We start from the raw sequence: 27,721 nt of genomic DNA, 5'->3' as shown, positions 1-27,721 counted from the left end.
TTTGGTGCTTACGCCAGGATTGTAACTCTCACTCAAACCCATTTGATAGCTCGTACTCGCTTTTTTCTCTAAAAAAAATACTGTTCTTACCTCACTTAATAATTAATGTTGTTGTTGTTGTTGTAGCGATAAGGACACTCCCCGAAGGCCTTGCGGAGTGTTATCGATGTTGATGGTCCTTTGCCGGATTCAGATCCGGTACGTTCCGGTACCAAGCCCGACAATCACGGGAACGATTTGTTATGACCACATGCGACCTTCTTGGCCATACCACCCTCCCACCCCCTAGATCCATGAGGAGTTCGGGGTCGTCTCGGCTGTTAATGAAATAGGAACGTTCGCCACGGAAAGGTGAGGTTGACAATTGAGTTTGGAGAAGCTATGTATCGCGCTGGCAACCTGAAAGGGTTGCGCTGTACAACCCCTTGAATATGGTATTTTAGTCGCCTCTTACGAGAGGCATACCTACCGCGGGTATATTCTGACCCCCTAACCCGCTGGGGGATAATATAATTATTTTTAATAATTAATGTAGTATTTGTATGTTTTGTATGCAACCGCCGTGGTGTGCTGGTAGCGTGCTCCACCTACCACACCAAAAATTCTGGGTTCATGCTCCAATCAAAGCAGCATCTGAATTTTACAAACATGTTTTTCTAAGCGGTGTCGCCCCTCGGCAGTGATTTGGCAAGTATTTATGCCATAAAAGCTTCTCAGTGAAAACTCATCTGCCTTGCAGTTGCCATACGGAGTCGGCATTAAATATGTAGATCGCATCCAGCCAATTAGTAGAAAAAATTAAAAGAAGCACAACACAAATTGGAGAAAAGCACGGCCTAAAATATCTTCGAAGGTTATCACGCCTTACATTTATTTTTATTTATTTGTATTTTTCTTATACTTTTTCTATTTATTAAAGTATTATACACTCAGCTAAGATCTCGACGCTTGACAAACCGCTGCCCATCAACGACCCGGCACAAAAAGAAAAAACTAGAAGAGGATTACCCCGGTTTCATTGGCCACTTGAAGGCAGCGCGCTGTCACAACGTCCATTAAACAAAAAACTTGAATTATTGTATAATATTTTTTTTTATGAATCCGCTTGTATTTTTTCAAATTATTCCAAATTCTGAGTCCAGATCTTTCCCATCCCGTAAATGACCTCTTCTTAAAACAACAACCTTGTTCTTGAACTGACACCATTTTCTTGAAATGAGAACGGCTGGTCTTAAATTATGAACAAATGTTCTATTAATGAGAAAAATGTTCTTAAAGTAAGTTCAAGAAAAAAGAAACGGTACAATTCGTGTGCACTACAATGCTAAATACACCATTTGGCATGAGCTATTAAGCACTTGTATTTGCCCAGCGGCTATGATGTTGTGGTTGCGATCGTGTGGCGCGAGTTCGATCACCGTCAAACTCTAAATTTGTTTAAAACAATTTTTTATGTTCTATTTTTTTTATACTCATTAACTTATTATTAACTTTGATTGGATAACGGTTGGTTGTACAGGTATAAAGGAATCGAGATAGGTATAGACTTCCATATATCAAAATCATCAGTATCGAAAAACAAGTAAGGAAGGTTAAGTTCGGGTGTAACCGAACATTACATACTCAGTTGAGAGCTATGGTGACAAAATAAGGGAAAATCACCATGTAGGAAAATGAACCGAGGGTAACCCTGGAATGTGTTTGTATGACATGTGTATCAAATGAAAGGCATTAAAGAGTATTTTATGAGAGAGTGGGCCATAGTTCTATAGGTGGACGCCATTTAGGGATATTGCCATAAAGGTGGATTAGAGTTGACTCTAGAATTTGTTTGTACGATATGGGTATCAAATTAAAGGTACTAATGAGGGTTTTAGAAGGGAGTGGTGGTAGTTCTATAGGTGGTCGCCTTTTCGAGATATCGCCATAAAGGTGGACCAGGGGTGACTCTAGAATGCGTTTGTACAATATGGGTATCAAACGAAAGGTGTTAATGAGTATTTTAAAAGGGCGTGGGGCTTAGTTATATAGGTGGACGCCTTTTCGAGATATCGTCATAAAGGTGGACCAGGGGTGACTCTAGACTTTGTTTGTACGATATGGGTATCAAATTAAAGGTACTAATGAGGGTTTTAGAAGGGAGTGGTGGTAGTTCTATAGGTGGTCGCCTTTTCGAGATATCGCCATAAAGGTGGACCAGGGGTGACTCTAGAATGCGTTTGTACAATATGGGTATCAAACGAAAGGTGTTAATGAGTATTTTAAAAGGGCGTGGGGCTTAGTTCTATAGGTGGTCGCCTTTTCCTGATATCGACAAAATGTGGACCAGGGTGACCCAGAACATCATACATATGTAATACCTGCCAAGATTTCAAGGGTTTTTTATTTCGCCCTGCAGAACTTTTTCATTCTCTTCTACTTAATATGGTGGGTGTCACACCCATTTTACAAAGTTTTTTTCTAAAGTTATATTTTGCGTCAATAAACCAATCCAAATACCATGTTTCATCCCTTTTTTCGTATTTGGTAATTTTCGATATCGAAAAAGTGGGCGTGGTCATAGTCGGATTTCGTTAATTTTTTATACCAAGATAAAGTGAGTTCAGATAAGTACGTGAACTAAGTTCAGTAAAGATATGTCGATTTGTGCTCAAGTTATCGTGTTAACGGCCGAGCGGAAGGACAGACGGTCGACTGTGTATAAAAACTGGTCGTGGCTTCAACCGATTTCGCCCTTTTTCACAGAAATAAGTTATCGTCCCAGAATCTAAGCCCCTACCAAATTTCACAAGGATTGGTAAATTTTTGTTCGACTTATGGCATTAAAAGTATCCTAGACAAATTAAATGAAAGAGGGCGGAGCCACGCCCATTTTGAAATTTTTTTATTTTTGCATTTTGTTGCACGATATAATTACTGGAGTTGAAGGTTGGCATAATTTACTTATATACTGTAAAGACATTAAATTTTTTGTTAAAATTTGACTTTAAATTTGACTTTGACGTGATCGTTCTCCGATTTTGCTAATTTTTATTAATAGGGGTAACGTTCCTGCCAAATTTCATCATGATATCTTCAACGACTGCCAAATTACAGCTTGCAAAAATTTTAAATTACCTTCTTTTAAAAGTGGGTGGTGCCACGCCCATTGTCCAAAATTTTACTAATTTTCTATTCTGCGTCATAAGTTCAACTCATCTACCAAGTTTCATCGCTTTATCCGTCTTTGGTAGTGAATTATCGCACTTTTTCGGTTTTTCGAAATTTTCGATATCTAAAAAGTGGGCGTGGTTATAGTCCGATATTGTTCATTTTAAAAAGCGATCTGAGATGAGTACTCAGGAAGCTACATACCAAATTTCATCAAGATACCTCAAAATTTACTCAAGTTATCGTGTTAACGGACGGACGGACGGACGGACGGACATGGCTCAATCAAATTTTTTTTCGATCCTGATGATTTTGATATATGGAAGTCTATATCTATCTCGATTCCTTTATACCTGTACAACCAACCGTTATCCAATAAAAGTTAACATACTCTGTGAGCTCTGCTCAACTGAGTATAATCAAGAGGAGCATGACGCAAATTGGAATAGAAGCTCGGCCTTAGATCTCTTCGGTGGTTATCGCGCCTTACATTTATTTTTTATTTTTTTATCGTGTTAACGGACAGACGGACGGACGGACGGACATGGCTCAATCAAATTTTTATACTCAGTTGAGCAGAGCTCACAGAGTATATTAACTTTGATTGGATAACGGTTGGTTGTTCAGGTATAAAGGAATCGAGATAGATATAAACTTCCATATATCAAAATCATCAGTATCGAAAAAAAATTTTATTGAGCCATGTCCGTCCGTCCGTCCGTCCGTTAACACGATAACTTGAGTAAATTTTGAGATATCTTCACCAAATTTGGTACACAAGCTTATCTGGAACCAGAATAGATTGGTATTGAAAATGAGCGAAATCGGATGATAACCACACCCACTTTTTATATATATAACATTGTGGGAAACAAAAAAACCTGATTATTTAGTAAATAATACACTTAGAATGTTGAAATTTGACATGTGGACTGATATTGAGACTTGATAAAAATATGAAAAAAAAAAATTAAAATTTAAAATGGGCGTGGCACCGCCCACTTGTGATAAAATCAATTTTACAAATATTATTAATCATAAATCAAAAATCGTTAAACCTATCGTAACAAAATTCGGCAGAGAGGGTGCCTTTACTATAAGGAATGCTTAGAAGAAAAATTAACGAAATTGGTTAAGAACCACGCCCACTTTTATATAAAAGATTTTTAAAAGGGTCGTGGACGAATAAAATAAGCTATATCTTTGCAAAAAAGAGCTTTGAATCAATGATATTTCACTTATCAAGTTTTATTTAAAAAGGAAATGGGGAGAAATTTTTTTCTTAAACGGGCGGTGCCACGTGCTATGTAGAAAAATAATTTATCTGAAATGAAATGTACAATTGAAGCTCACGCTGAGTATATAATGTTCGGTTACACCTGAACTTAGACACCTTTACTTGTTAACTCTTATTTTTCGTTCAGTCCCATTCACATATGCAGAGGTAATTCTCAAACTTGTTATGAAATGTTTTAAATATATATGCAGATTACGTCTTCAAATAAGAATAACTTCTCAATAAGAGAAATATATGATAAAATGCATAAATAAAAAAGATAAATGTAAGGCGCGATAACCTCCGAAGAGATCTAAGGCCGAGCTTCCTTCCAATTTGCGTCGTGCTCCTCTCGATTTTCCCTACAAATTGGCCGGACGGGACCTACATGCTTTATGCCGACTCCGAGCGGCATCTGCAAGGCGGATGAGTTTTCGCTGAGAGCTTTTCATCGCAGAAATACACCCGGAGCGCTTGCCAAACACTGCCGAGGGGTGACCACGCTTAGAAAAATTGTCTTCTAATTGAAAAACCTTATATCTAAAATTTTGATGTTGCTTTGCGCGGGGTGTGAACCCTGGGCATACGGTGTGGTAGGCGGAGCACGCTGCCATCACACCACGGTTGCCGCCATGCTATGCATTTTTTCTTAACCTTTTGAATTTAAATAAACATTTTTTTGTTCTAAATATTTTTTATTTACGACAAAAAAATTATTATTAACAAAAATAAATGGGTACCTATTGAAAAAAATACATTCCCCTCCCACCAAAGATCAAGCACGAACCGTTCTTGAATTGAGACCGAAAAATGTTAAATCGACCCCAAATCGTTCTCGAAGCGTGAGGGCGACAAATCTTAAATCAAACCCAAGTAGTGCTTGAAATGAGCACAGAAATTTCACACATTAATACCAAACTGGTCATAAAATACGAACGGTGTGCTTGGAAAAACTGTTCTTAAAACAAGCCCATCGGTCACGAGTTAAGAAAAAACGTACTTAACAGGCTTTTGTCAACGATGTTCTTAATTTTGAACTTGTTTCGTTCGTTTTAGAACGATTTTTTCTCTGAGTGTATAACAAAGCTTACAATAAAGCAGAACATTTTTTCGCTTTAAACGATGTAGAAGCTGTTAATTTATTTTTAGAAATTGCAAAAAAATTTTACCAAATCCATGTATGTACAATCTAATTTTTTTTATCAGCTTTTCATTTTTTATGGCGGCCGGCGTGGTATCGTGGCAGCATCACATAAAAAATTTATAAACAAGTTTTTTCAATTAGAAAAAAGGTTTCCTAATCGGGGTCGCTCCTCGATTTGACAAACACTCCGAGTGTATTTCTGCCCTGAAAAGCTTCTCAGTGAAAATTCATTTGCCTTGCAGATGCCGTTCGGAGTCGGCATAAAGCATGTAGGTCCCTTCCGGCCAAATTGTAGGGAAAATTAAAAGGAGCACGACGCAAACTGGAAGAGAAGCTCGGCCTAAAATCTTTTCGGAGGTTAACGCGCCTTGCATATTTTTCTTTACTATTTTATTTGCGAGCATATACAAGTCCAAAAAAGCTCTTTGGTTCGCTAAATCTGAATATCGAACCAATTAGAAGCGGTATAAGTTAACTATTTCCGCCGAATTTCGATGAATTCATTATTTTCCTATATATTTCAATACGAAGTTGTTTACCGTGTGTGAATTAATATTGTGAAAAGCAAAATAGTAGAAGAATTTGTATGCACATGCATAAGCTTTGCAAAAGTTCAAGTTTTGGCGTAATTTTAAAATACATATTTCAAGTATTTCTGCCAATAAAGCCAACAATTGTGCATTGTTAGACGCACAAACACTGCTGGAATGAAAATCTAAATTTCACTGAAAAGCTTTTCATGGCAAAAATGCAATCGGAGTATTTGTCAAACCACTGTCGAGGGCTCACACCTCTTTGTTTAATAAAAAAAACTTGTTTCTAAATTTTCGATGTTACTTTGTCCAGGATTTGAGCCCAAGAACTTTTGGGTGGTTGTCGGAGAACGCTACCGCCACACCACGGCGACTGTTAGATAACGGTTAAAAGGTTACATATATCTGCCTATGAAAAAATGAGGTGTTTGCCTCCTAACTCCCGATATTGAGGGTTCATTCGAAATTCTTAATTTTCAAATCCCAACAAACACCCTTAAGTTAAATAAAGATTAGATTTTGATCAGATAAATATTCCCGTTCTCGAATCTCTAGTATCTGGATTTTGTGCAAATGGTCTAGCATCATTGTATTTGTAAACTGGTGTAGTAAAAAAATTATACGACTATGCATTTGCTACGTCATGGCAAATATGCAACATTAAAACCCGTAGTTTATTTTTTCAATTTTGAATAGCAAATTTACAACTGTCAAAGTAAAACAAAGTATGCAAGGAAAAAATTGAAAACGAAAAAAAGTTGTTCACGATCCGTAGCTTTCATTTGTTATTGCAACGTATCCAACACCAAATACACCAAATACACAAAATTCTGAATTCCCTTATAATAGTACTTCAGTCGAACTCTAAGGTATTCCTCTAGTGGCATGCTAATATGAATTGAATTTGCAAAAGTTCTCTAATCATTTTCGACTGGATTACTAGTGTAGTTCTCCAACAACTTTCTCGAGTCCAATTTGCACTAGTTATCAAACGTGTCTACAGAAAAAATCAAAATAAAATAAAGGAGTTAAGGACTTTGTGCAAGCAGTCTAGCATCATTGTATTTGCAAAAAATTGTTGTATATTTGCACAATACACTAACAAAATATACGACTTTTTATTCGCTACGTCATTGCAAATATGCAACATCAAAATTAATGGAGTTTAAGATTTTGTGCAAATGGTCTAGCATCATTATTATTCAAATAGTGCTAATAAGTTTGATGTAAGATACACTTTAAAATCACTTCTGATATATTTATTATTTGAACTTGGAAAACAAGGGTTCTTTTGTAAAAAGTCCTTTCCATAGTTTTTTAACCCTAGAAATGAAAATGCCAAGTAAATATTTAGAAACACGTCTCAACAGGACGTAGAATCTCCCTTCCTTCGCAAATATTTGACGTTGACGTCAATGGTGTTACGAGTGAGAGTTCACCTTCAAGACGCATGCCATGGAAATTGTAATCAAAAGTTTAAAGCCGCAACAAGGAACGTTGCTAACCACGTACAAAGCAATTGGCCGTCCGCTCATGTGCTACGCGTCACCAGTTTGGTCGCCTGGTCTTAAAATACATACTGAAAACAGTTGCAGGCCTGCCTGCTGCAATCAGAACTGCCACGGGATGTTTCCTTATGACTCCTGAACACCACCTACATAGTGAGGCCAAAGAGCTCAACATTAAATAGCACAACGAATTGCTGAACAGACATTTTCTGCTAAACTGTCACTGCCTCCACGGGGTTAAGGTAACATCTCCATAAGCACTAAGATGAAATGTGAAACCTGCCAACACAGCCGTTGGATCCAGACGAGCATAAGGAAGCCTTAGGAAAAATCCACACAGAATTGGTAAACGCTTTTGTCAACCCGCGCCCGGTGAACCCTGTTATCAATATACAATATCCTACTCTTGCAGAGATTGTGCTGGGGTATGGGGTTGCCTGTTTCAAAAATTTACATATGTATCTCCATCCACTTTGTGTCAAGACAGAATATTTAACATTACCAGAAAATGTTAGAAAAAATGATTAACATAACCTTTGCCAATCCGCCTGATAGATAGGCAGCTTTGACCATTAGGAGTAATTAAACGAAGATAGAGTTCCAGTTTTAGTGACAGCTGTGAAAGGCAATATTAGTCATAAGACTCCAGCAGTTATTAGGGAAGAAGGTCGAATCTGGCTGTGTGGTAAAATGATCGACGTATCGTTTACTGGAAAACATCGAAACAGGGCTTAAGAAAAGAGCAGAAAAGGCAAAAACGAACTCACACGGCTTGCAGACATCAGATACTGGAACTCATTAAAAAAAAAATTGTTTGAAGCGTTTAACCATCCAATGTGCCTGAAATACCAAGGTGTCCTGGAATACCGAGCGATGTTAACCATTAAGTGGACCTGAAATATTGAGGTATTGGGCGTTTGCGCTTAACTTCACAAGAAGGCTAATGGGGAGTGTTGCCGATATTGGTGGTTCTTTGCCGGATGCAGATCCGGTGCGTTTCGGTAATAAGCACCATTAAGGTACTAGCCCGGCCATCACCAGAGCCTCGGTTCATAAGGAAACAGGATTTGCCACGGGAAGGTGAGGTTGAAATTTGGGTTTGAGAAGCTATATATTGCGCAAGCAAACCCTGAAAGGGCCGCGCTATACAACCCCTTATATCAACTTGGTATTTTAGTCGCCTCTTACGACAGGCATACCTGCCGCGGGTGTATACTAAGCCCCCACCCGCTAGGGGTGGGTAACGAGAGAGACCCGCCATATTTTACTCACCTAGGAATTCCTCTTCCCATGATACCCTTTGTGTAGAACCTATGACACTACAATGCATTATGTTAGCTTGAACTGGCGGTTCAATGTACCGAATTTGTTCATAGTGTCACCAGAATTTGTTTGACGACCAACGGGAAGAACCACAATCAGCTGCCAGGACTTATGTTATAGAATAACTCCGTTCTAATACTAGAAGTTTTATAGGGCCTAGTTTAACTGCTGCCTCGAGATCTTGCAACTTTGCCGACCCCAATAGCTGGAGGCTTGACCTGGTGAGCGCAGGACACAAAGACAGGACGTACTCAACCATTTCTTCGTGCAGCTCGAACTTCCTGCACATGCTGTTACTGACGACGCCCAACTTATCAGCATGTGACGCCGGAAGACTGTGTCCAGTTAGTATGCCATCGTGAGCTTTAAGTATTCTTTCTTCAGAGATATGAGCTAATTAGTGAGTCTAATATCGTAGGCTTTGCACTTGATCTAAGAAATTGTGCAGCCCCGCGCTTTTGTCGACGCCTCTCCTGCTTGATGGATCATATGCAGCTTTTGTCTCCTTTTTATTTCTCCGAAACGGATTGGGTGTTGCACCCTTCTTTGCCAACTCACGGGCATTTTCGTTACCTCCTATCCCTTTATGACCGGGAACCTAGTATAGATGTATGGCCCGGTCTGACAGAAGTTTTTCCAATGCTTGTTTGCATTCTAGAACACTTATTAATGAAGTACTATGTGAGATTATTGCCTTAATCGCCGCCTAGCCATCAATTTATATATTGACGCGACTGCAACTTAAACACGCTTCCTCCAGTATTTTTGCTGCTTTCTTAACGGTTATAATTTCCGCCTGAAAGATTCTACAGTAATCTGGCAGCCTGTAGGATCTACTTTCTGGATCGCCACTTTAAACGGCAGACCTAACGCCTTTCGTTAACTTATAACCATCGATATAAACGTGAGTAGTATGTTCTGTCGCCAATCCTCCGGCTCAATTTCTTTACACGCTACCACTAATTTTTATTTTCGAACCGCATGAGACTCTTATTTCTGTAGAGAGAAGGCTTGAGGCTCATGATGGGCGTAGTAATAGGGCATTGCTTTCTACTGTCTCATGCTAAATAAGGCCTCGCCAGCAACAGGACAAGTAGGAATGGTTGTAGGCAAAATAAAACAATTGAGCACGTTCTGTGTTCGTGTACTGCGCTCACGAGGCTAAGACTTCGGCAACCAAAGGCGACAGGCTTATCGCATATCGAAGTAATGGGTCCTAGAAAAGTGATCGTTTTTAGAGTTAAGGTGATTGTCATCACTAAGCTGCTACTAAATAAATGCACAACAACAATAAAGCAGTCACTCTTATGTAGAAGGCGACGAAGAGATATCTCACACATACAAATATGTAGTCATCAGCCGAAGTAGTTACTCACACATGCACGCTCATATGGCTACAAACTACAAATAAACATGTATATAGCTGGTAACCAAGCATGAAGTTCGCGAAAGTACCAGACCTTAGCAGAAACGGGTGAACGAGGAAACCGAGAGTACAAAAGCAGCGCAAGCTGAGTAATAACTGATCAGTTTTGATTTAAACACGCTACTGATTGGGAAGTATAATTGTGAAGTACTATTCCCAAAGTAATCTAAATAAAGACCAGTTTGCAATACTGAATATTGCAGTGATTTATTCAACAGTTTAGCGATTCGAACGTCAGCAGAAGGTTTCAAATAAGCGGAATTTCCCTTATTTCGTTACAATATGTGTATACATATTTTTAGGCTGAGCTTTTTGCATATATATTACGAAATCTAATTATAACGATGCTGCATATGTAAATGCTTAAAATTTGTTTTGCATACTTTTAGGTGCCGTTCACAAGTACAAAAGCTTAATTCAAACATTCGTGGCATACCTAGCAAAAAAAGGGACTTTAAAAATCACTCACTATTCGGGCTAAAACAGTGGCGCTGTGCCAAAATAAAACCCAATCAAGTTTACCAAGTGTAAAAAGCCAATTCGCATTTTACGTTGGCGCTTAAATTACAGAACAAAAATGACAAGCATCACTACAATTCTACAGCAACAACATCAACAACACAAAGAACAACACCAAAGACCAACACAATACCGTTCACATTTACACAATGGCGTCGGCGCTGGTGGTGGTGGAGGTCACAGTAGTCGAAGTAGCAGTGAAGTTAGTAGTGATGGTGAGTCGCCACCGCAATTAACTGGATCGGATGCGTTGAACATGACGATGGCGGCGGCAACAAACACAACGCCAACAATGCCACTCAAGCACAATCATCATCATAACCACCAACAGCAACAACAACAACAAACAAGTATAACAGTAAACACCTCATTTTCAGCTGCCAATGCAGCGTACAATACACAACAGCAACAACAATCGAACCAGCAACATCAACAGCCCCATCATCACAATCATCATCATCATCAACAACAAAACGACCATATTAAGCGGCCAATGAACGCATTTATGGTTTGGTCACGAGGACAGCGACGCAAAATGGCACAGGATAATCCAAAAATGCACAATTCAGAGATTTCAAAACGTTTGGGTGCCGAATGGAAATTACTTACAGAGGGACAAAAGCGTCCATTCATCGATGAAGCGAAACGTTTACGGTGAGTGATTATTGTATTTGTATTTCTAGTACAAAGTAGTTGTTGTTTTATTTTAAACTTACTTGTTAATGTGTGCACTGTTTTTGGGCATGTGAAGTTTAAAAAAAATGTTGAGAGAGGTGCAGAGTGTCTCCTAAAACAACGACGCTTATTGTTCTTTACCACCCACATTATCCCCGTATCCCCCCTAATTTCATGTAGTTCACAGTTCCCACACATTCTTACGTATGTGCTTACATATGTTGCTGATATTTTTATATCTATATATAAGGCAAACATTAACGGTGAAGTGGGTATAATGAGATTTAATTATTTACCCCCTAATAAGTTTACACATAAGTATTTGATAAACAAGTTTTTTGGGTGTATCGCGTGAAAAAATCTCGTATCATTGATTACGTGTGTTGGTGGCTTTCAGTAAAAAGTATTTCCTGAGAATAAAAAATTGTGTTCCTAAAAAAATTTAGCAAAGGACTAGCTTCATAAAGCTTTATACTATTCGTACAGATTGTGACTTTCGAGCTCTGTTGCTCAAGCTAAATCCAAAATTTTTCTGATAGGATTCTTCTGACGCTACCCTCCAAAAACAAAACATACGTACACAAAAGGCAAGTCTCTAAACAGTAGATCGTCAAGAGTAATTCGAAGTGGGACTGTATGAGGCCACAAAATTGGTGGACAGAGGCACGCCGCAGGGCGCGGTACTATCACCTGTTATATGGACGTTTGTCATTAACTAACTGCTCATGCGGTTCGATGTGGGACCCGTCAAACTTGCGGCGTACGCAAATGGCGTTGTCATAAGTATAAAATGCCTTCCAGCAATTAGCTCTTTGATGGATCGGGAGTTTCGGGATATACATACCTGGGCATCTAATGTCGGTTTGAGCGCCTAAAGCGGATATCCATTCTATTCTTGTTTACTAGGAGGCATAAGGTCCCGAATTGGACTAGGCCTTAGCAAGGAGGGGTGAACTTGTACAAAAACAGAAGACACTTTGTACAAAAATATCTAGGGATCATTCTAGACAGTAAGTTGTCGTGGAAATTCAACGTGGAGGAGAAGGCCTCGGCAGCGCTTTATGCATGTAATAGAATGTTGGGGTAAACGTGAGGTCTATCACCTTTTCTCTCTCATTAGATATTAAGAGCGATTGTAAATCCTATTCTATTCTATGGAGTTCTTGTTTGGTGAACGGCCACATAATAAGTACGCTCCTCAAAAATTTAGCAGCGGAATGCAGACTATCAATGCTTAGAATAACGGGAGCACTGTATGTAATTCTGCACTCCACATAGTGGCGAAGAACATAGCGTTAACGACTGCTACAAGAATCAATGCCTCGGAGCAGCTTGAGCGCAGCCCATACGGCCATAGTGGTATAGCGTCATTAAATATAGGGCGAACGGGGACTACATGGTCCCTTGCCTGAGCTTCGAAAGAGATCTTGGTGCCATAGATGGCAGACCATACTATACACGTATATACTGATGGCTCTAAATTAACGGAAGCGCTCGAGTCTGCTGTTTACTGTGTAGATCCTACAGGCTGCTAGAGCACTATAGTGCCGTTCAGGCGGAAATTGTAGTCTTGAAGAAAGCAATAGAAATTCTGGAGGAAGTTTTCTTACGCATCAGGCGGTGATTAAGCAAATATTCTCACATAGTACTTCAAAAGGAAGTTGAGTGGAATGCAAAGAAGCACAGAAGGTTCAACTGGCCGGTCAATAAAGACCTCACATAGACTGAATGTGTTCAAAGTGTTACCAGAATTTGTTTGACGCCCAAACCGAAAAAACCCTAATTAAATACCGGACTTATTTTATAGAATAACTCCATTCTCTTGTGAAATACTAAACGTTTCCTAGGACCTAGCTTAATTGATACCGCGAGATCGTGCAACTCTGCCGCCCCCTTGTCGCTCGAAACTTGACCACGCGAGCGCAGCACACCAACAGAACGTGCTCAACCATTTCTTCTTGCAGTTCGTACTCGTTCGATTTTTATAGCCTTCGAAGTTTGGATCATCTTACAATCTTATAAACTGAGCTTTATTAGTGGATACTCAACATGCAAATAAAAGACTTTTTCAATTTTCAGAAAGCTCGACCTAATTTAGAACCACAAACTATAACTATACGCCATTGTATTGGTGGCTTGGAGTGAAAGGAGAGAGACGAATAAATTTTGTCACATATCCCTGTTTCAACATAACTGAAACCAAGGAGGATCAAGTCTTCTTGGCGGAGATCGCCACTTCGTATGTAATGGAGAGGACCATAAAGCATTGCCAGTACTTTTCTTCCGAACACTTAAAGGACAGTTCCATCGCCTTTCGACACGGAAGCTTTGGTTGGAAATTTATAGAGGGTTATTGAAAAGAGTTATTCTACGTTTGTTCTCTAAGCAAACTTTGCAGAGAGGACAAAGGTTAGGTTAGGTTGCAAGGGCTGAGCTGAACACTATGGTAACAGCTCACTACTTAGGCCACCAATGGGCCCATTGTAATACCCTATACGGTCTCAAAAGAGGACCCCTACCCTGCCTAAAGCGGGTCAAACCACCTCGTGGAAATTATAAATTTTGCCAGAGCCTTTACTTCATAGCAAGAGACCTCAGCGAGGTCATGTAGAAAAGGTTTATCGAGGATAGTCAACCTACGCCTACTAAGCGCTGGACAGTGACAGAGAAGGTGCTGGACGCTCTTTTCCTCTTCTATACATCTGCAGCTGCGACAATATTCGAAGGTCGTTACCCCCATTCTAGCACCGTGCGTGCCTATTAAGCAATGCCCTGTTAGAACCCTTATCAGGGACGATAGAGCTGATTTGTTTAAAATCATAAGCGCTTCTGTGCGCCCCTTGTCATATGAGGGCCAGGTTTGCCTGGATGTCTCACACGATGATATGGCTGACCATAGTCCATTTGCAATTCTTATAGTGCTTTCGTTCACACGAAGCCTGAAAGTGGCCATGGGTATGCCTACCGAATCATTTCCCGGAAGGATATGGTCGGTGGTGCCTCTTCTGGCCAGCTCGTCTGCTCTGCAATTGCCCTCAATATCCCTGTGCCCAGGTACCCATATAAGGTTGATACTGAAGTGCTGAGCCATCTCATTAAGATATCTGCGGCATTCAGTGACCGACTTTGCGTTGTCGACGAATGAGTCCTTTAATGCGGCCTGGCTGTCTGAGAAAATAAACACCCGTTTACCATCCTTAGGCATAGACCCGAGATGGTTCACAGCCCTGTGTATTGCCAGCATTTCCGCTTAGTAAACACTGCAGTGATCTGGTAGGCGGAAAGAGACCTCTAGACCCAGATCCGGCGAAAAAAGGCCTGCTCCCACCTACCCGTCAAGCTTAGAACCATTCGTGAATATGTTGATGGCACCCGGTACCGTATGTTGTCTGGTATTCCAGTCCTGTCGCGATGGTATATATATACTATAATTTTTAACGAAGACGTTATTTGGCGTGCAGTAGTCAGTGCGCACCGGTATTGGGACTGGGGCGCTAGTGCCCAGGATTGTCGCGTGTCCACTACATCCATTTGACCAGAGACCTGTTTCCCTTATGCGTAGAGCGGCAATGACCGCTATTTCCTTCGCGACCAGGTCAAGAGGTGGAAGGTATAGCATTGTGTTGAGTGCTTCTGATGGAGTGGAGCCGAGAGCCCCGGTGATACAGAGCTCCGAACTCCGTTGCACCTTTTGAAACGTCTTAAGATAGGTAGTTGTAGCTAGTGCAGGCCACCAGACCAAGGCACCATAAAGAAGAATCGGGTGCACAATGGCTGTATAAATCCAGTATGTCACCTTGGGGGAGAATCCCCAGGAGGTGCCAATTGCCCTCTTGCAGGTGAACAGCGCTGCTGCTGCCTTCTTGTATCGCTCCACTATATGGTCATTCCATAATAGCTTCCTATCCAGAATTATTCCCAAATACTTGACTCGATCGCTAAACGCTAAAAACGTACCCCCAATTCTTGGCGGTGTTAGATTTGGTACTTTATACCTCCTCGTGAAGAGGACAAGCTCGGTTTTATCCGAGTTGACTTCCAAGCCTGTGGCTGTGGCCCAGTGCGAGATTTTGGATAGTGCCCCTTCCATTAGGTTGCAAAGAGTTTGCGGAAATTTCCCCCGCATGGTGACGCAGATGTGATCTGCATAAGCGATCACTTGGTGACCTTGCGATTCCATGAGGCGGAGTAGTTGGTTGACGGCAACCACCCAAAGTAGCGGAGAGAGGATACCTCTCTGCGGAGTGCCTCTGCTGACCGGTCGGCGGATCACGCATCCACCTAGCTCAGTTTTAATCTGCCTACACGTAAGCAGATTGTATATAAACTCCACCAGGCACGCGTCCACCCCCAGATCGGTCAGCAACGAAGTGAGGACCTCCGGGAGAACGTTGTTGAAGGCACCCGCTATATCTAGAAATGCCACCAATGTGTATTCCTTGAGGTCTAGTGACCTTTCGATAGCGGATACCAGTGAGTGCAAGGCCGTGTCAGTTGACCTGCCCTTAGTATAGGCATGCTGTGCTTGCGAAAAAAGCGACGGCTCAATACTCCTCCTGATGTGGAAAAGAAGATAAGCTTATAGGCCTATAATCATTTGGTTTAGAGTGGGAGGGTTTCCCTGCCTTGGGGATAAAAACCACGTTGACTTCCCTCCACGATACTGGTACGTAATTGAGCCTAAGACAACCTATAAACATCCCTTTAATCCAGGGCCTTATAAGTTCGGCAGTATACTGGAGCTGAGCCGGAAAAATTCCATCCGGCCCCGGCGATTTGTAGGGCTTGAAGGTCTGTAAAGCCCAATCTATCCTTTTATCATCTGTGATTTCGCTTATCAGCTGATCATTAGGTGACCCTCCGCTGACAATATTTGAAGACACGCCCGTTATTGCTGGGAAGTGCGTATCCTTTAGCAAGTTTATGGTTTCAGCGCTGGAGTCCGTCCAGTGCCCATCCGGCTTTTGGACGTAACTTAGCTGAAGAGAGGACAAAACTTACTAAAGAAATTTTTCTGTGCATAAAACTGGAATGTGTTAAGAAAATTGTCTATGCTCTATGGTACCCGAGGTCGGTCTCTCTACTATAAATAAATTTGAAAAACACAAAAGGTATGATATTTCAGTATCGAAAATACGTATAATCCCTATGGGAGGAACAAGTGAAGAACAATGTGGTACTCCTCGATGTTGCCAATTATCCTCAGTTTACGAAACGAGGAAGAAACTGGCGAGCGCTATTAAATGGTAAAAATTGAGTAAGCAATTGAGTAGAAATCACCTTTTTTCACTCGGTTTAATCGATTAAATTGATTTTTTTTTTTGAATCGAATCGAAAAAATCAATTCTCCAAAAAATCGAATCGATTCCAGCTCTATTGTATATCCTAAAGTGCCCGATCAATAAGACATTGAGTTTTACCAGGAATTTGGCACTTACGATTACTGAAAGGCTTTGAAGAGATTTATAAAGAATAATCGTAACCACTGTTGCTTTGTCCATCCTTATGTCACGCTGTTTAATTTTTTTTCCAAATTTTCAAATAAATTCAATATTCATTATTTACATACAAACACTTGAATTGAACTGTCATAATTCTTTAATGATTATTAAAACACTATGGGCTCCCTCATGTCTATGTTTCCCTGTTCATGATCAACAGCAACACGATTAACTCTATACATTACATATCTGTCATACATTAATTAATTGCTCAAAACACTTGTGAATTTATTTTTATGATTAAATAAACTTTAAAATAGATAATAAACACTTGAGAACTCTTACTCGAAACGCCGATCTTATCAAGTGATCTCTTTTTACGTGGGTAGAGCTCACGATGTTATAAGAACCCAGCGCTGTCAGATACGCATATGTCAGAGTTTGAGCAGTCATTTATGAATTTTCAATATTATAATTAATTATTTATATATGTGGGTTTCCTTCTATATTTATTTAAAATAACTATCTACGTGATCGTCAATTCGACATTTTGCTATGAATTCACTTATTCTTATTTAACACCATGAATATCTATTTATCTGTTTAGCTCATCATCATGAGCTATCAAAATTGTCAATCAGTGGTTTTTTCCAATCTTGTACGAATATTGATGATACCATTTTTTGACATTTGTATTTTATTTTTTGTTTATATTTGATAAATTGGATGTTATAGACAAAATATGAGTTATCAATTTTGCTTTTAAAAAATTGTATGGAAGTGGATAGCAAATATTATTTTTAATTGTAAAATGCAAATTGCCGTGATGAGCAGTAAAATTCAATGGATGCGGCCAAAGTAAACTGACCTCAATTTCAACTGAAGTTGAAACTTTCATTGAAAAACGGGACATGGAAGGAAGATGTGTTATTCATATATTGTACGTATGTATGTCAGTTATTTAGTTGAACTTTACTGCCTATTGCGGCACCTAAATGGGGTTCGGATTCGATGAAAAGCTTTACAGTCACACTTGGAAGTGATCGTTATACTCTTAAATGTGTTTCCATTCCTAAAAATTTATTGAAATGTTCATCAGCTCTGTTGATTTGTCGTTGAGAGTCAGAAGTAAATCATATGCCCTTCTATATATTGTAACGAATTTAATGCAAATCCTCTTATTCGCAACCTTCTACTAACGTTCGTATCGCTAAACTGTTGAATAAATACCTCCAATATTTAATAATGCAAAATGGCCTTTATTAAAGTACTTCACAATAACACTGATACTTCACAACCAATAGCTTGCTTAAATGAAACTGATTGTCGCGCCTTTACTGTTGCTGCCTTTTATACTCTATGATTTCTCGTTCGCATCTTCTAGGCGCTTCCATTTTCAGAATCTACTAGTTGGTTATCTGCTATAAATTTCTCAACTATAACTACAGATGCACAATTTTTATAGCTTCTCTCACAGCTCATGCGCGTGTGTTTGTGAGTAATACTTGCACAATTATTGCATACTTTCAGGAGTATCTCAGATATATGCATGTTGTTGTGCGTTGCTTCTCTGCTGCGCGTACGTACATATTAGTACACATAATGATTAATTTGGTTATGTGCATACAAGTCACTGCTTAGCATCGGCATAGAGATGACAGTACCCCTTAGTGTTGCTAATATTCGTAACAATATAAACTTAATCATAAGATCCCCCAAAAACTCTTGACAGTTGTATTCATGAGGAATTACTAATGTTACCAAGTTTTTATATACCAAAATTTGAGGGAACAGACTTGCCCAACGTCTGTTGGCCTAGAACCAGAAGATGCTGATCCGAAGCGAGTCGGATTCATATATTCTAAATTACAATCCTTAAGTGTAGCACCAAAGATACCCAAATGATGATTCTCTCTAATTAAATCCATTAAAGGTCCATTGATATTCACCTAATAGTTTATGTGAAAAAAGTACTAAAAGTGGAATATATTACTCCTAAAAAATGCAAAAAGCAACACTTTTCCGAGGACAACATTGGTGAAAAATTTTCAGATAGCCGAATGACAGAACAAAGAAGAATTTAGAGTAAGACAATTGGCGGCTTACTTCATCTGGTTATTTCACCATGACCGTGTTTTAGAGCGGAGCAAATACCAGAAGAAAAACCATGAATGAAATGATATTTTTAGTGGAGCGATAGAAAAAAAAATATATACTTATTGCAACTACTTTCAATGCAACGTGGGAAAAGAGATGGCTGATGTAATAACATTAACAATAAAAACTAAAAGCTACAAGAACAACTTAAATACCGACAAATAAAACCAGAAATACAAAAGCAAAAACCATCTCAACGTTACATGGGTTCCAATAACAAAAACAAGAGAAAGGATACAGTTCTGCATAACAATGCCCGACAAAGCAAATAGCAATAAATACATTTGTTTGCTATTGCTCCACTACAAATTGCATTTCGTTCTTAGTTTATATTATGATATTTCCTCCTATTTTTAATGCTACGGCTCTGCTCTATGCTCTGTTGATGTTCAGAGCCAGAGCTGTAGTAGAGCATATTTTTCGTAGCAACATATATCTAGGGTATATATACTGTCACGGATATTAGCATCACTAAGCTATACCATCACTAAGGCGATGCTAAGGCCATGCTAAGCGATATTTAGGTCAATAATCAAATCATGTATACACATATATAAGGCAGCCGAGAAATGTCACACACAGATGCATTTACTTATACGCCTATGTGTGCGCGAGAGACTGTAAACTACAAACAATCACATCAATAATTCAATCATTATGTCCACACATATGTAGGTACACGCAGCTGAGAAGCAAGGCACAACCATATGCAGACATCTTATTTGAGATGTTCCTAAATGTAGGCAATTATAATTGTGAAAGTGTCGCTCACACATACAAGCATGTGGTATGAGAGAAGCTATAAAATCGTGCAATTTTTGTTATAGCTGAGAAGTTTGAGAGCTCATGGACAATGCTAGTAGATTCTAAAAGATGCTAACGAGGAAACCAGAGAGTATAAAAGGCCGCAGATATAGAGGCGCTGGAATTCAGTTTGATTTGAGTTGTGAAGCAGTTACGACTAAGACGATATCTAGCGAGCAATAGCAGTATTATTTTGAAAGTCAGTTTCCTTTAAGCTATCAGTTTGGTTATTAAGCTATTCGTTGCACAGTTTGAGTGTTATTGTGAAGTATTTTAATAAAGGCCATTTTTCCATTATTCAATATTGGAGTTATTTATTCAACAGTTTAGCGATACGAACCTAGCAAAAGGGCAAATAAGAGGATTTGCAGAAAATTCGTTACAATACTCTAGAGTAGCAATTACAAACAGTGCAACAGATATCTTTTCGAGATGATATATTTGCTTTAATTTAGAAAATAAAGGAAATAATTTTGGTGTTAAAAGAAACAATAAGTAGTAAAAATTTTGCCAGGATGGAACTCTGCAGCGTTGGAACCACCCAAATTTTATGAGGTTTTTTCTTCGAATAGTTTCATTATAACTTCTAATCGTCTAGACGATTTTGGGACTAGCGTACCAAGACACTCCTAGCTATCCCTGTTTCGCTATAACTCATGCCGATTGGAAGCACCAATGGAGTTCAAAACTTCCTCTGCTTCCGAATATGGGTGCGAACAGGAATACTATCTGATGGATCAAGGACAGAAGAACCATGCATTTACCGTAGAACTTTTCTCTCGAACTCGACAATGGTCATCAAATCTTGCCCCAATGCAGTACATGTTTTGGAGCCATACGTCAGGACGGGTATGATGAGAGACTATTAGAGCGTAACTGTTATTTTCCAAGAGAATACTTTACTTTTCAATTTCCTACTCAGTTCAAACTAGCACTTTTCGACAAGGATGATTCCCTGTATATTTTCTAATCTGACATTGTTTTCGCTACTAATGTCGGTTTCCAGTTAGACAAAGTCTTCCACAGTCTCGCGTTTATATATGTAGTGGTGGGTAGGGCGCTAAATCGTCCATTCTATCGTTGATGACAGCAAGTACGCCGTGTTGTCGTCCTTCTTTGAAATACTAAATTTTTTAAGTTTTTATCCAATCCGGAGAAGACTTTCGGTGCGTTTGTTAAGTCTAATAATATCAATATCATCAAGATGCGCCAGCAGTTGTTTGCTCTTATAAAATATTGTACTCTCTTCCATTATCAGTTCAAGGAAATCGTACGACAGGAAGCCGCCTTGTATAAAGCTTGGTTTGATTTCGAATGATTTCAAGAGGTTTTCCTCATTTCTTATGGAGCCGGTGGTTGCTATACGTCCTTGAAAAAGCCTTGTAAGGTTTGCAGGGAACCTAGATCAAACGACAAAACTACGTGTCGTTTCTTTTATCATCTTCAGGATATAGCATATCGTCTGCTAATACTGCGCTTTCGTAGTTGGCACTCAGTCATAGTCGGTCGGTGAAACGCAAACTCCGCTTTCAGGTTTTGGGGTTGTTAGGCGTCGTACATAGGTGATTAGCTTCACAGCTTCCCCAACCCAATTGTCAACATCACCTACCCGAGGCGAATCGTGTTACAAGTATGAAGGTGTCATACACATATTTATAAGGTGGGACTCTGGCGACCTTAAGTTCCTCATGGAATAAAGGTAGGGCGGGGGATGACCTAGAAGGCTTACCGTGATCATATAAAATCGTTCCCGAGAGGGTCGGGCTAGTACCTTAACGGTGCTTGTTATCGAAACGTATCTTTATCCGGCAAAGGACCAGCAACATCGATAACACTTCTCGAAACCTTCATGGGCTGTCTTTATCGCTACAAGAATAATAAAAAGAAGAGGAAGAATGTTCGTACCCTTCCTCTTTAACTAGCAATATTGCGAATTGTTCGCCATTATAATTCCTGTTGTAATTTAACCTTGTCCTGAAACCTTTCGTCATTGGTATAATTTTTGAGCCTTATTTCTTTGCGACAGCATCCGAAAAGCCTCGGGATTGCGAGTTCGGTCTCGTATTTTTTTCTGAGTAGGCGTCTCCTATCCTGCGTCGGATCACAATAATTTTATCGCCCACTGCCGTACGTCCTCCCACTTCCTCCAGCTTCTCAGCTACATCGAAAGGTAGAAAATGTGGAGTAATCAGCCACTCTCTTTTTCGTGAGCAGCTTCCTTCCTTGTATCGCTGTGTATTTTTTCTTTGCTGCCTTTAATCACCAAGCATAATGGCTATGCCAAGTTTCTATAAGCCTCAAAGGCCTTATCCACGTCTACCGCTAATAGTTGAGGTACGTAGCCGTTGATAAATGTTGTTTTAAGGACTTCGCCTCGTTTACAGAAGTCCCTTTGCCACACAAAACCAACTCCGTGCCTACGTTTTGTGCTTCCCCATTATGTTCACAATGGTAGAGGTCTCAATTGCCTGTGGTCGCGTTGCCTTGCTCCGTAGACTGAATATGTGTCCAGTTAGTATGCCACTCGTAAGCCTTAAGTCTTCTCTCTATAGACATATGTTTGAGCAACATTTGGATATTTTGCGTAGGATTTGTACACGATGAATAATATTAATAACAGAAGAAAATAGTAGGGCAACATATTCGAAAGACAACGTATGATTGCATGCAGCCGCAATTGTACCTAAAGCCCAGAGATGTAGCAAAATCCTTAAAACCCTTGCCTCGCCGAGCCTAAAGGAAACACACTTGAGAAAACTGCAGGCCTGCTAAATCACCGCGCTCAGAGCAGCCACGGGATGTCTTCTTCTGTCTCCAGAATGCACACAAATAGTGAGGCGAAAGTACTCTCCATAAAGAAGAGAAGTGAAATGCTGAATACCCAGAAACCAGACATCTCAACAGACATCTGATTGAGGCACCACCTCCCAGGAACTTAAGAAGTAATCGACGTAAATACCATGAAGAAATACGGAACTTAAGACTTTGATGAAAACAAGCATGAAAAGGGCATCAAAGACATCCACAAAAAGGCGCCGGCATACTGTGCCAGTGATTGCTCGGTGAACTCTGTCCATAAAGACTAATACCCGTACCTAACAGTTGAGAAAAGGCAACCTCTCCAGAGAGACGCGCTTCACTTCGATCTATATACTGTAATAGGATAAGCTCTTACTTATTCAGAATCAACCCCGACATACCCAATGTAAGATCCTGCTTGTAACGTGTCTCCACATGACACAAGACCTTTTCAATTGCAATGTGGAACCAACGCCTCTAACACATCTATCTCTCTGTTCCAATCCTGTTGGCCCAGCAAGTTTTCTCGGGCTCCCGTTAGAGGATATTGATTGCGAGTGGTCGCACCTATTGGATGGGGTGAAGCACTGCTACAACAACAACGCTTGGCAGAATATATCCGAAATCTTCGCCATTATGTGCTACACAAAGAACAAGGTTTCGAGCGACACATAAACTCTCGATAAAAAAAGACAAAAAAAAAAAAAAACAATTCCTGCGCATGACAATTTGCTGATAAGAGAAAAGAGTCGCAAGGCGCTCAAAAATTCAAAAATCAAAACCAATAAAGTCGTAAACCAACAACGATCGTCTACATATGATACACGATCCGTGTATAAAAAATCGTCGACGTGAGATTAGCAAGTTCGCATATGCACGATCGGGCCGAGCCAAAGTCAATGTAAACAAAAATTTCTTTCGCAAACAAGGAAACACATTGTTTGTCGCACCAAAACCGAGCAGCTTTTCATTGTTGGTATTGTCTTGTAAAGGTGTTTTTAGTATGTTAACATACAAACATACATACAAACATTTATGATGAGCGCATACAAAAACCTTTATCGATCAATAGATAAGCGCATATCAATTTGAGAAAAGAACAAAAAGAAGCGAAGATTCGCTTGTTTACAATCAGAGTGTGTGTGTGTATGTTTGTTTGTTTGCATATCTCATGTTGTTTAACTTAACCAAATGGTATCACCACATTGAAATGGGCTATAGGGAATTGTCAGGTAAGAATGGCAGTTATTATTTGAATTATAATTGCTGGTATTATCGATTGACAAATAAATGCAGAAAGAATGAAAAATGAAAAGCCAACATTGCTGAGACATTGTCGTTATAACAATGAAATACTTTTGATTTTTGAATAGCATTAGGGTGACTAAAAATTGTGTTATTTAGAATGTATAGTTTTAGGATCGTATGCTGGACAATTTCTGGCTAAATAAGAAACTGCTTTGTGAACAGTTTTAACATTCTCACATGGTGTGTGCCGGGTGGCGGTACATTCGTTATACCAGCTTACTTCCTAGTGGTCCACAACGAGCCAATTAATTTCTCAGATACACTTAAATAGGAGTGAAAGTACTACCTTCCCAACCTTTGCCGGACTGTTAAAAAATTACGCGCCTAGAAATCTAAGTCGTCTTGCTACCACTGCTCGGCATTGGCACAGAAAGTGATTAATGAACACCCCTTCATACTTGCCCTGATAGCTTCTGCAGAGGCAACTGCACCATCGTCAGAGCATTGGTGCAATAGCGCAATGATCTGTGATTTGTTTAGCTTGAGAAGGAAGCTAATTCCTTTCCTACCTGCATTAGGCACCTAGAGACCTCCCAATCATTCCGGTTTGTCCGGAGCAAGTCCGACCCTAATCTTATATTACTGACGAATAGAAATCAGGCTCTACAAGTCCTTCATTACACACCTCCTGATGTATGGCTCGGAATCATGGACGGTGTAGAGAATTTAAGATGGCCCTTAGAGTGTTCGAACGCGCAGTTCTGCATAATCTGGTATAATGATGAGCTGTATGAGCTTAACGCAGAAGAAGGTAGTGCAGCGACTAAAAGCTCAAAGGCTTTGCTGGCTAGACCATTTTATGTGAATAGACGAAGATACACCGGCTAAGAAAGCCTTTCAATCGACACAGCAATTTGGAAACAGAAGAAGGAGGAAGAAACCTCCATTGAATTGGGAGTGGCAGGTGAAGGATGACTTTATCTCCCAAGGATAGCTGGCGTGACTTATTACGAAACGGCCAAAATCGCTTAGGCGATTAAGCGCCAAATAATAATGATGATATCAGTGGATGATTGACAGATTTTATGCACCCGTTTCCAACCAGATTTTCGGATTTTAAAAAGCAACCGGTTCCACAAAAGTTATAAGAAAACGCAACTAATTTTCAAAAAGAAAAAGAGTTCCCGAAAAATGGAATAATCACAAATATTATCGTTTCCAAACAAGAAAGGAAGAAGTTAAAAAAGTAACCGCTTCTTTAAAAGTGTCAACGAATTCTTTAAAAATAACCGGTTCCAAAAAGAAACAGTTTTTTTAAAAGTAACTGCTTTCAAAAACAACCAGTTCTTTAAAAGTAACTGGTTCCAAAAAACAACGGGTTCTTCAAAATAACCGGTTCCGAAAAGTAGAAGTTTGTTTAGAAGTAACCGGTTCCAAAGAGTAACCACTTCTTTAAAGGTAACCGGTGCTTTAAAAGTAACCGATTCCAAAAAGCAACGGGTTCTTTAAAAGGAACCCGTTCCGAAAAGTAGAAGTTTGTTTAGAAGTAACCGATTCCAAAGAGTAACCACTTCTTTAAAGGTAATCGGTGCTTTAAAAGTAACCGATTCCAAAAAGCAACGGGTTCTTTAAAAGTAACCGGTTCCAAAAATTAGCGCTTATTTAGAAGTAACCGGTTCCGAAAAGTAGTCGCTTGTTTAGAAATAACCGGTTCAAAAGAGTAACCACATCTTTAAAGATAACCGGGTTTTTAAAAGTAACCGGTTCCAAAGAGTAACGCTTCTTTAAAAGTAACCGGTTCCAAAGAGTAACGCTTCTTTAAAAGTAACCGGTTCCAAAATAACCGGTTCCAAAAAATAGCCGGTTCCGAGAAGCAACCGCTTCGTTAAAGTAGCCGCTTCTTTAAAAGCAACCGGTTCCAGAGGGTAATCGCATCTTAACCGGTTGCTAATATGACCGATTTCTTTAAAAGTAGCTAGCTGAAATAAGTACGTATATAACAGCTTTTCTTAAATTAACTGTTTTTTAAGAAACCCGCCTTCAAAAGTAACCGCTTCTTGAAAAGTAACCAGTTCCAAAATTGTAACTATTTCGGTAAAAGTAACAGTTGGCAATTTAATAACCGGTTTCACAAAGTAACCGGTTCCAATAGAAAACCGATGTCGAAAAAGCATCAGCTTTTCAAAGAGTAAGCGGTTCCAAAAAAAATTACCGCTTCTAGAATGTAATCGATTCAAAAGAGTATTCGCTTTCAAAAAGGTGGGTACTCGGTTTCAAAAAAGTAATCGGTTTAAAAATATTAACCGGTTTCAAAAATTTAACCGCTTATGTATACAATTTAGCCACTTACCAATAATGTGTACGCATATTTGGCTTTTTGATGAACCACATTTTTGTATCATCGATACCAGTTGGGTTATGTAGAAGAAACCAATCCAAAGACTTCACACCTTCTTTGTGGCACACCCTAATTTACTGCTACATCCCAGACTATATTTTGTTTTATTAGACTCTTAACCACTAGAGGGACTATACACATATATATATTCAATGTGGCAAGCAATAAAGCACTAAAAGCCCTCAATTTCCGTTTCCACCTTTAAATTTGTTAAAATTTCTTTTTTTTCTTTTTAATTCTACTTGCAGTGCCCTACACATGAAAGAACATCCCGACTACAAATATCGGCCGCGTCGCAAACCTAAAACTCTCAACAAATCACCAGTCCCTGGCTCAACAACGAATGTTACACAAAAAGATTCACAAACTAGCCACTTAGGTGCCTCAGCGGCAGCAGCGGCTGCGGCTGCTGCAGCTGTTGCTGTAGCAGCGCAACATCCGCACCATCCACATCATGCACATCAACAGCATTCACCGACAAGTCATCATCATCATCATCATATTATAAGTGCGGCTAAGTATGGTTTTGCTGCTACACCATTGGAGTTGACGTTGAATATGCCAACGCGACATTTACCTGGCGCTTTTCCCGCGGCTACAGCGCTCACTCACTATCCTCTGGATCCAACAATTGCACTTGATCTACAAGCGCGCCTTCAGGCTATGTATGCAGGTACTTTGTATCATCCTTGGCGTTATTTTGGTTGTACGCCACTTATTAGCCCCGAGACACCGCCGTCGCCACCTAGCAGCAATGGTACGGGTAGTATATCTTCATCCTATGGCTGTGGTATTAAATCGGCTAAATCTTCACCTACATTGCCGTCGTCGGGCACACAAGCGCCGAGTAATATTATTTGACCAACTCCGCTGCGTTTTGGTGGGAGTGCGGGGAGTAATGGCACTGTAGCAATGGTAGCTGATTCGGCCTTGTAGGCTTTTAAGTGAATTTACGTAAGCTTTAGTGTAAGTATTTCAGTTTTTATTGTTTATATGTTAAAGTGCTTAAATATTTTAGCTGCCAAAGGTTGATAATTCAAAGTGCTTAAAATTTTTTTAATATAAATAATAATATCATGTACATATTTCTATGTATGTATGTACATATGTGTAAGATCTAAGATTATCGGTAGTTACATAAAATATTAGATATTTAGGTATTTTTAACTTGATTCCACCGAAAGTTTAGTATAACAACTTGTAAATTTAGTTCTACCGCTCAAATTCTAACCAAAGAGCAGCAGATCAAATAAGTTTCATTCCCAAATCAGGCAGCGAAATTCCGAAGGCAGTCTCAAGCTCAGAAACCGAAGAGAAGCG

General features: G+C 39.6%; 1 protein-coding gene across 1 annotated transcript; it reads left to right on the top strand.

Moving 5' to 3' along the window:
• The first annotated feature begins 10,794 nt into the window (after positions 1-10,794).
• On the top strand, positions 10,795-27,376 carry Sox21a. The gene is made up of 2 exons (XM_067791062.1): positions 10,795-11,533; positions 26,650-27,376. The coding sequence occupies exons 1-2, from the start codon at positions 10,938-10,940 to the stop codon at positions 27,260-27,262; spliced, it is 1,209 nt and encodes a 402-aa protein (XP_067647163.1). The 5' UTR covers positions 10,795-10,937; the 3' UTR covers positions 27,263-27,376.
• Positions 27,377-27,721: the final 345 nt, after the last annotated feature.

Source organism: Eurosta solidaginis, chromosome 5 (assembly GCF_040869045.1).
Source record: "Eurosta solidaginis isolate ZX-2024a chromosome 5, ASM4086904v1, whole genome shotgun sequence".
Taxonomy (NCBI): Eukaryota; Metazoa; Arthropoda; class Insecta; order Diptera; family Tephritidae; genus Eurosta; species Eurosta solidaginis.
The sequence above is the reverse complement of the archived record's forward strand: the minus strand, read 5'-3'. Positions and strand labels throughout refer to the sequence as shown.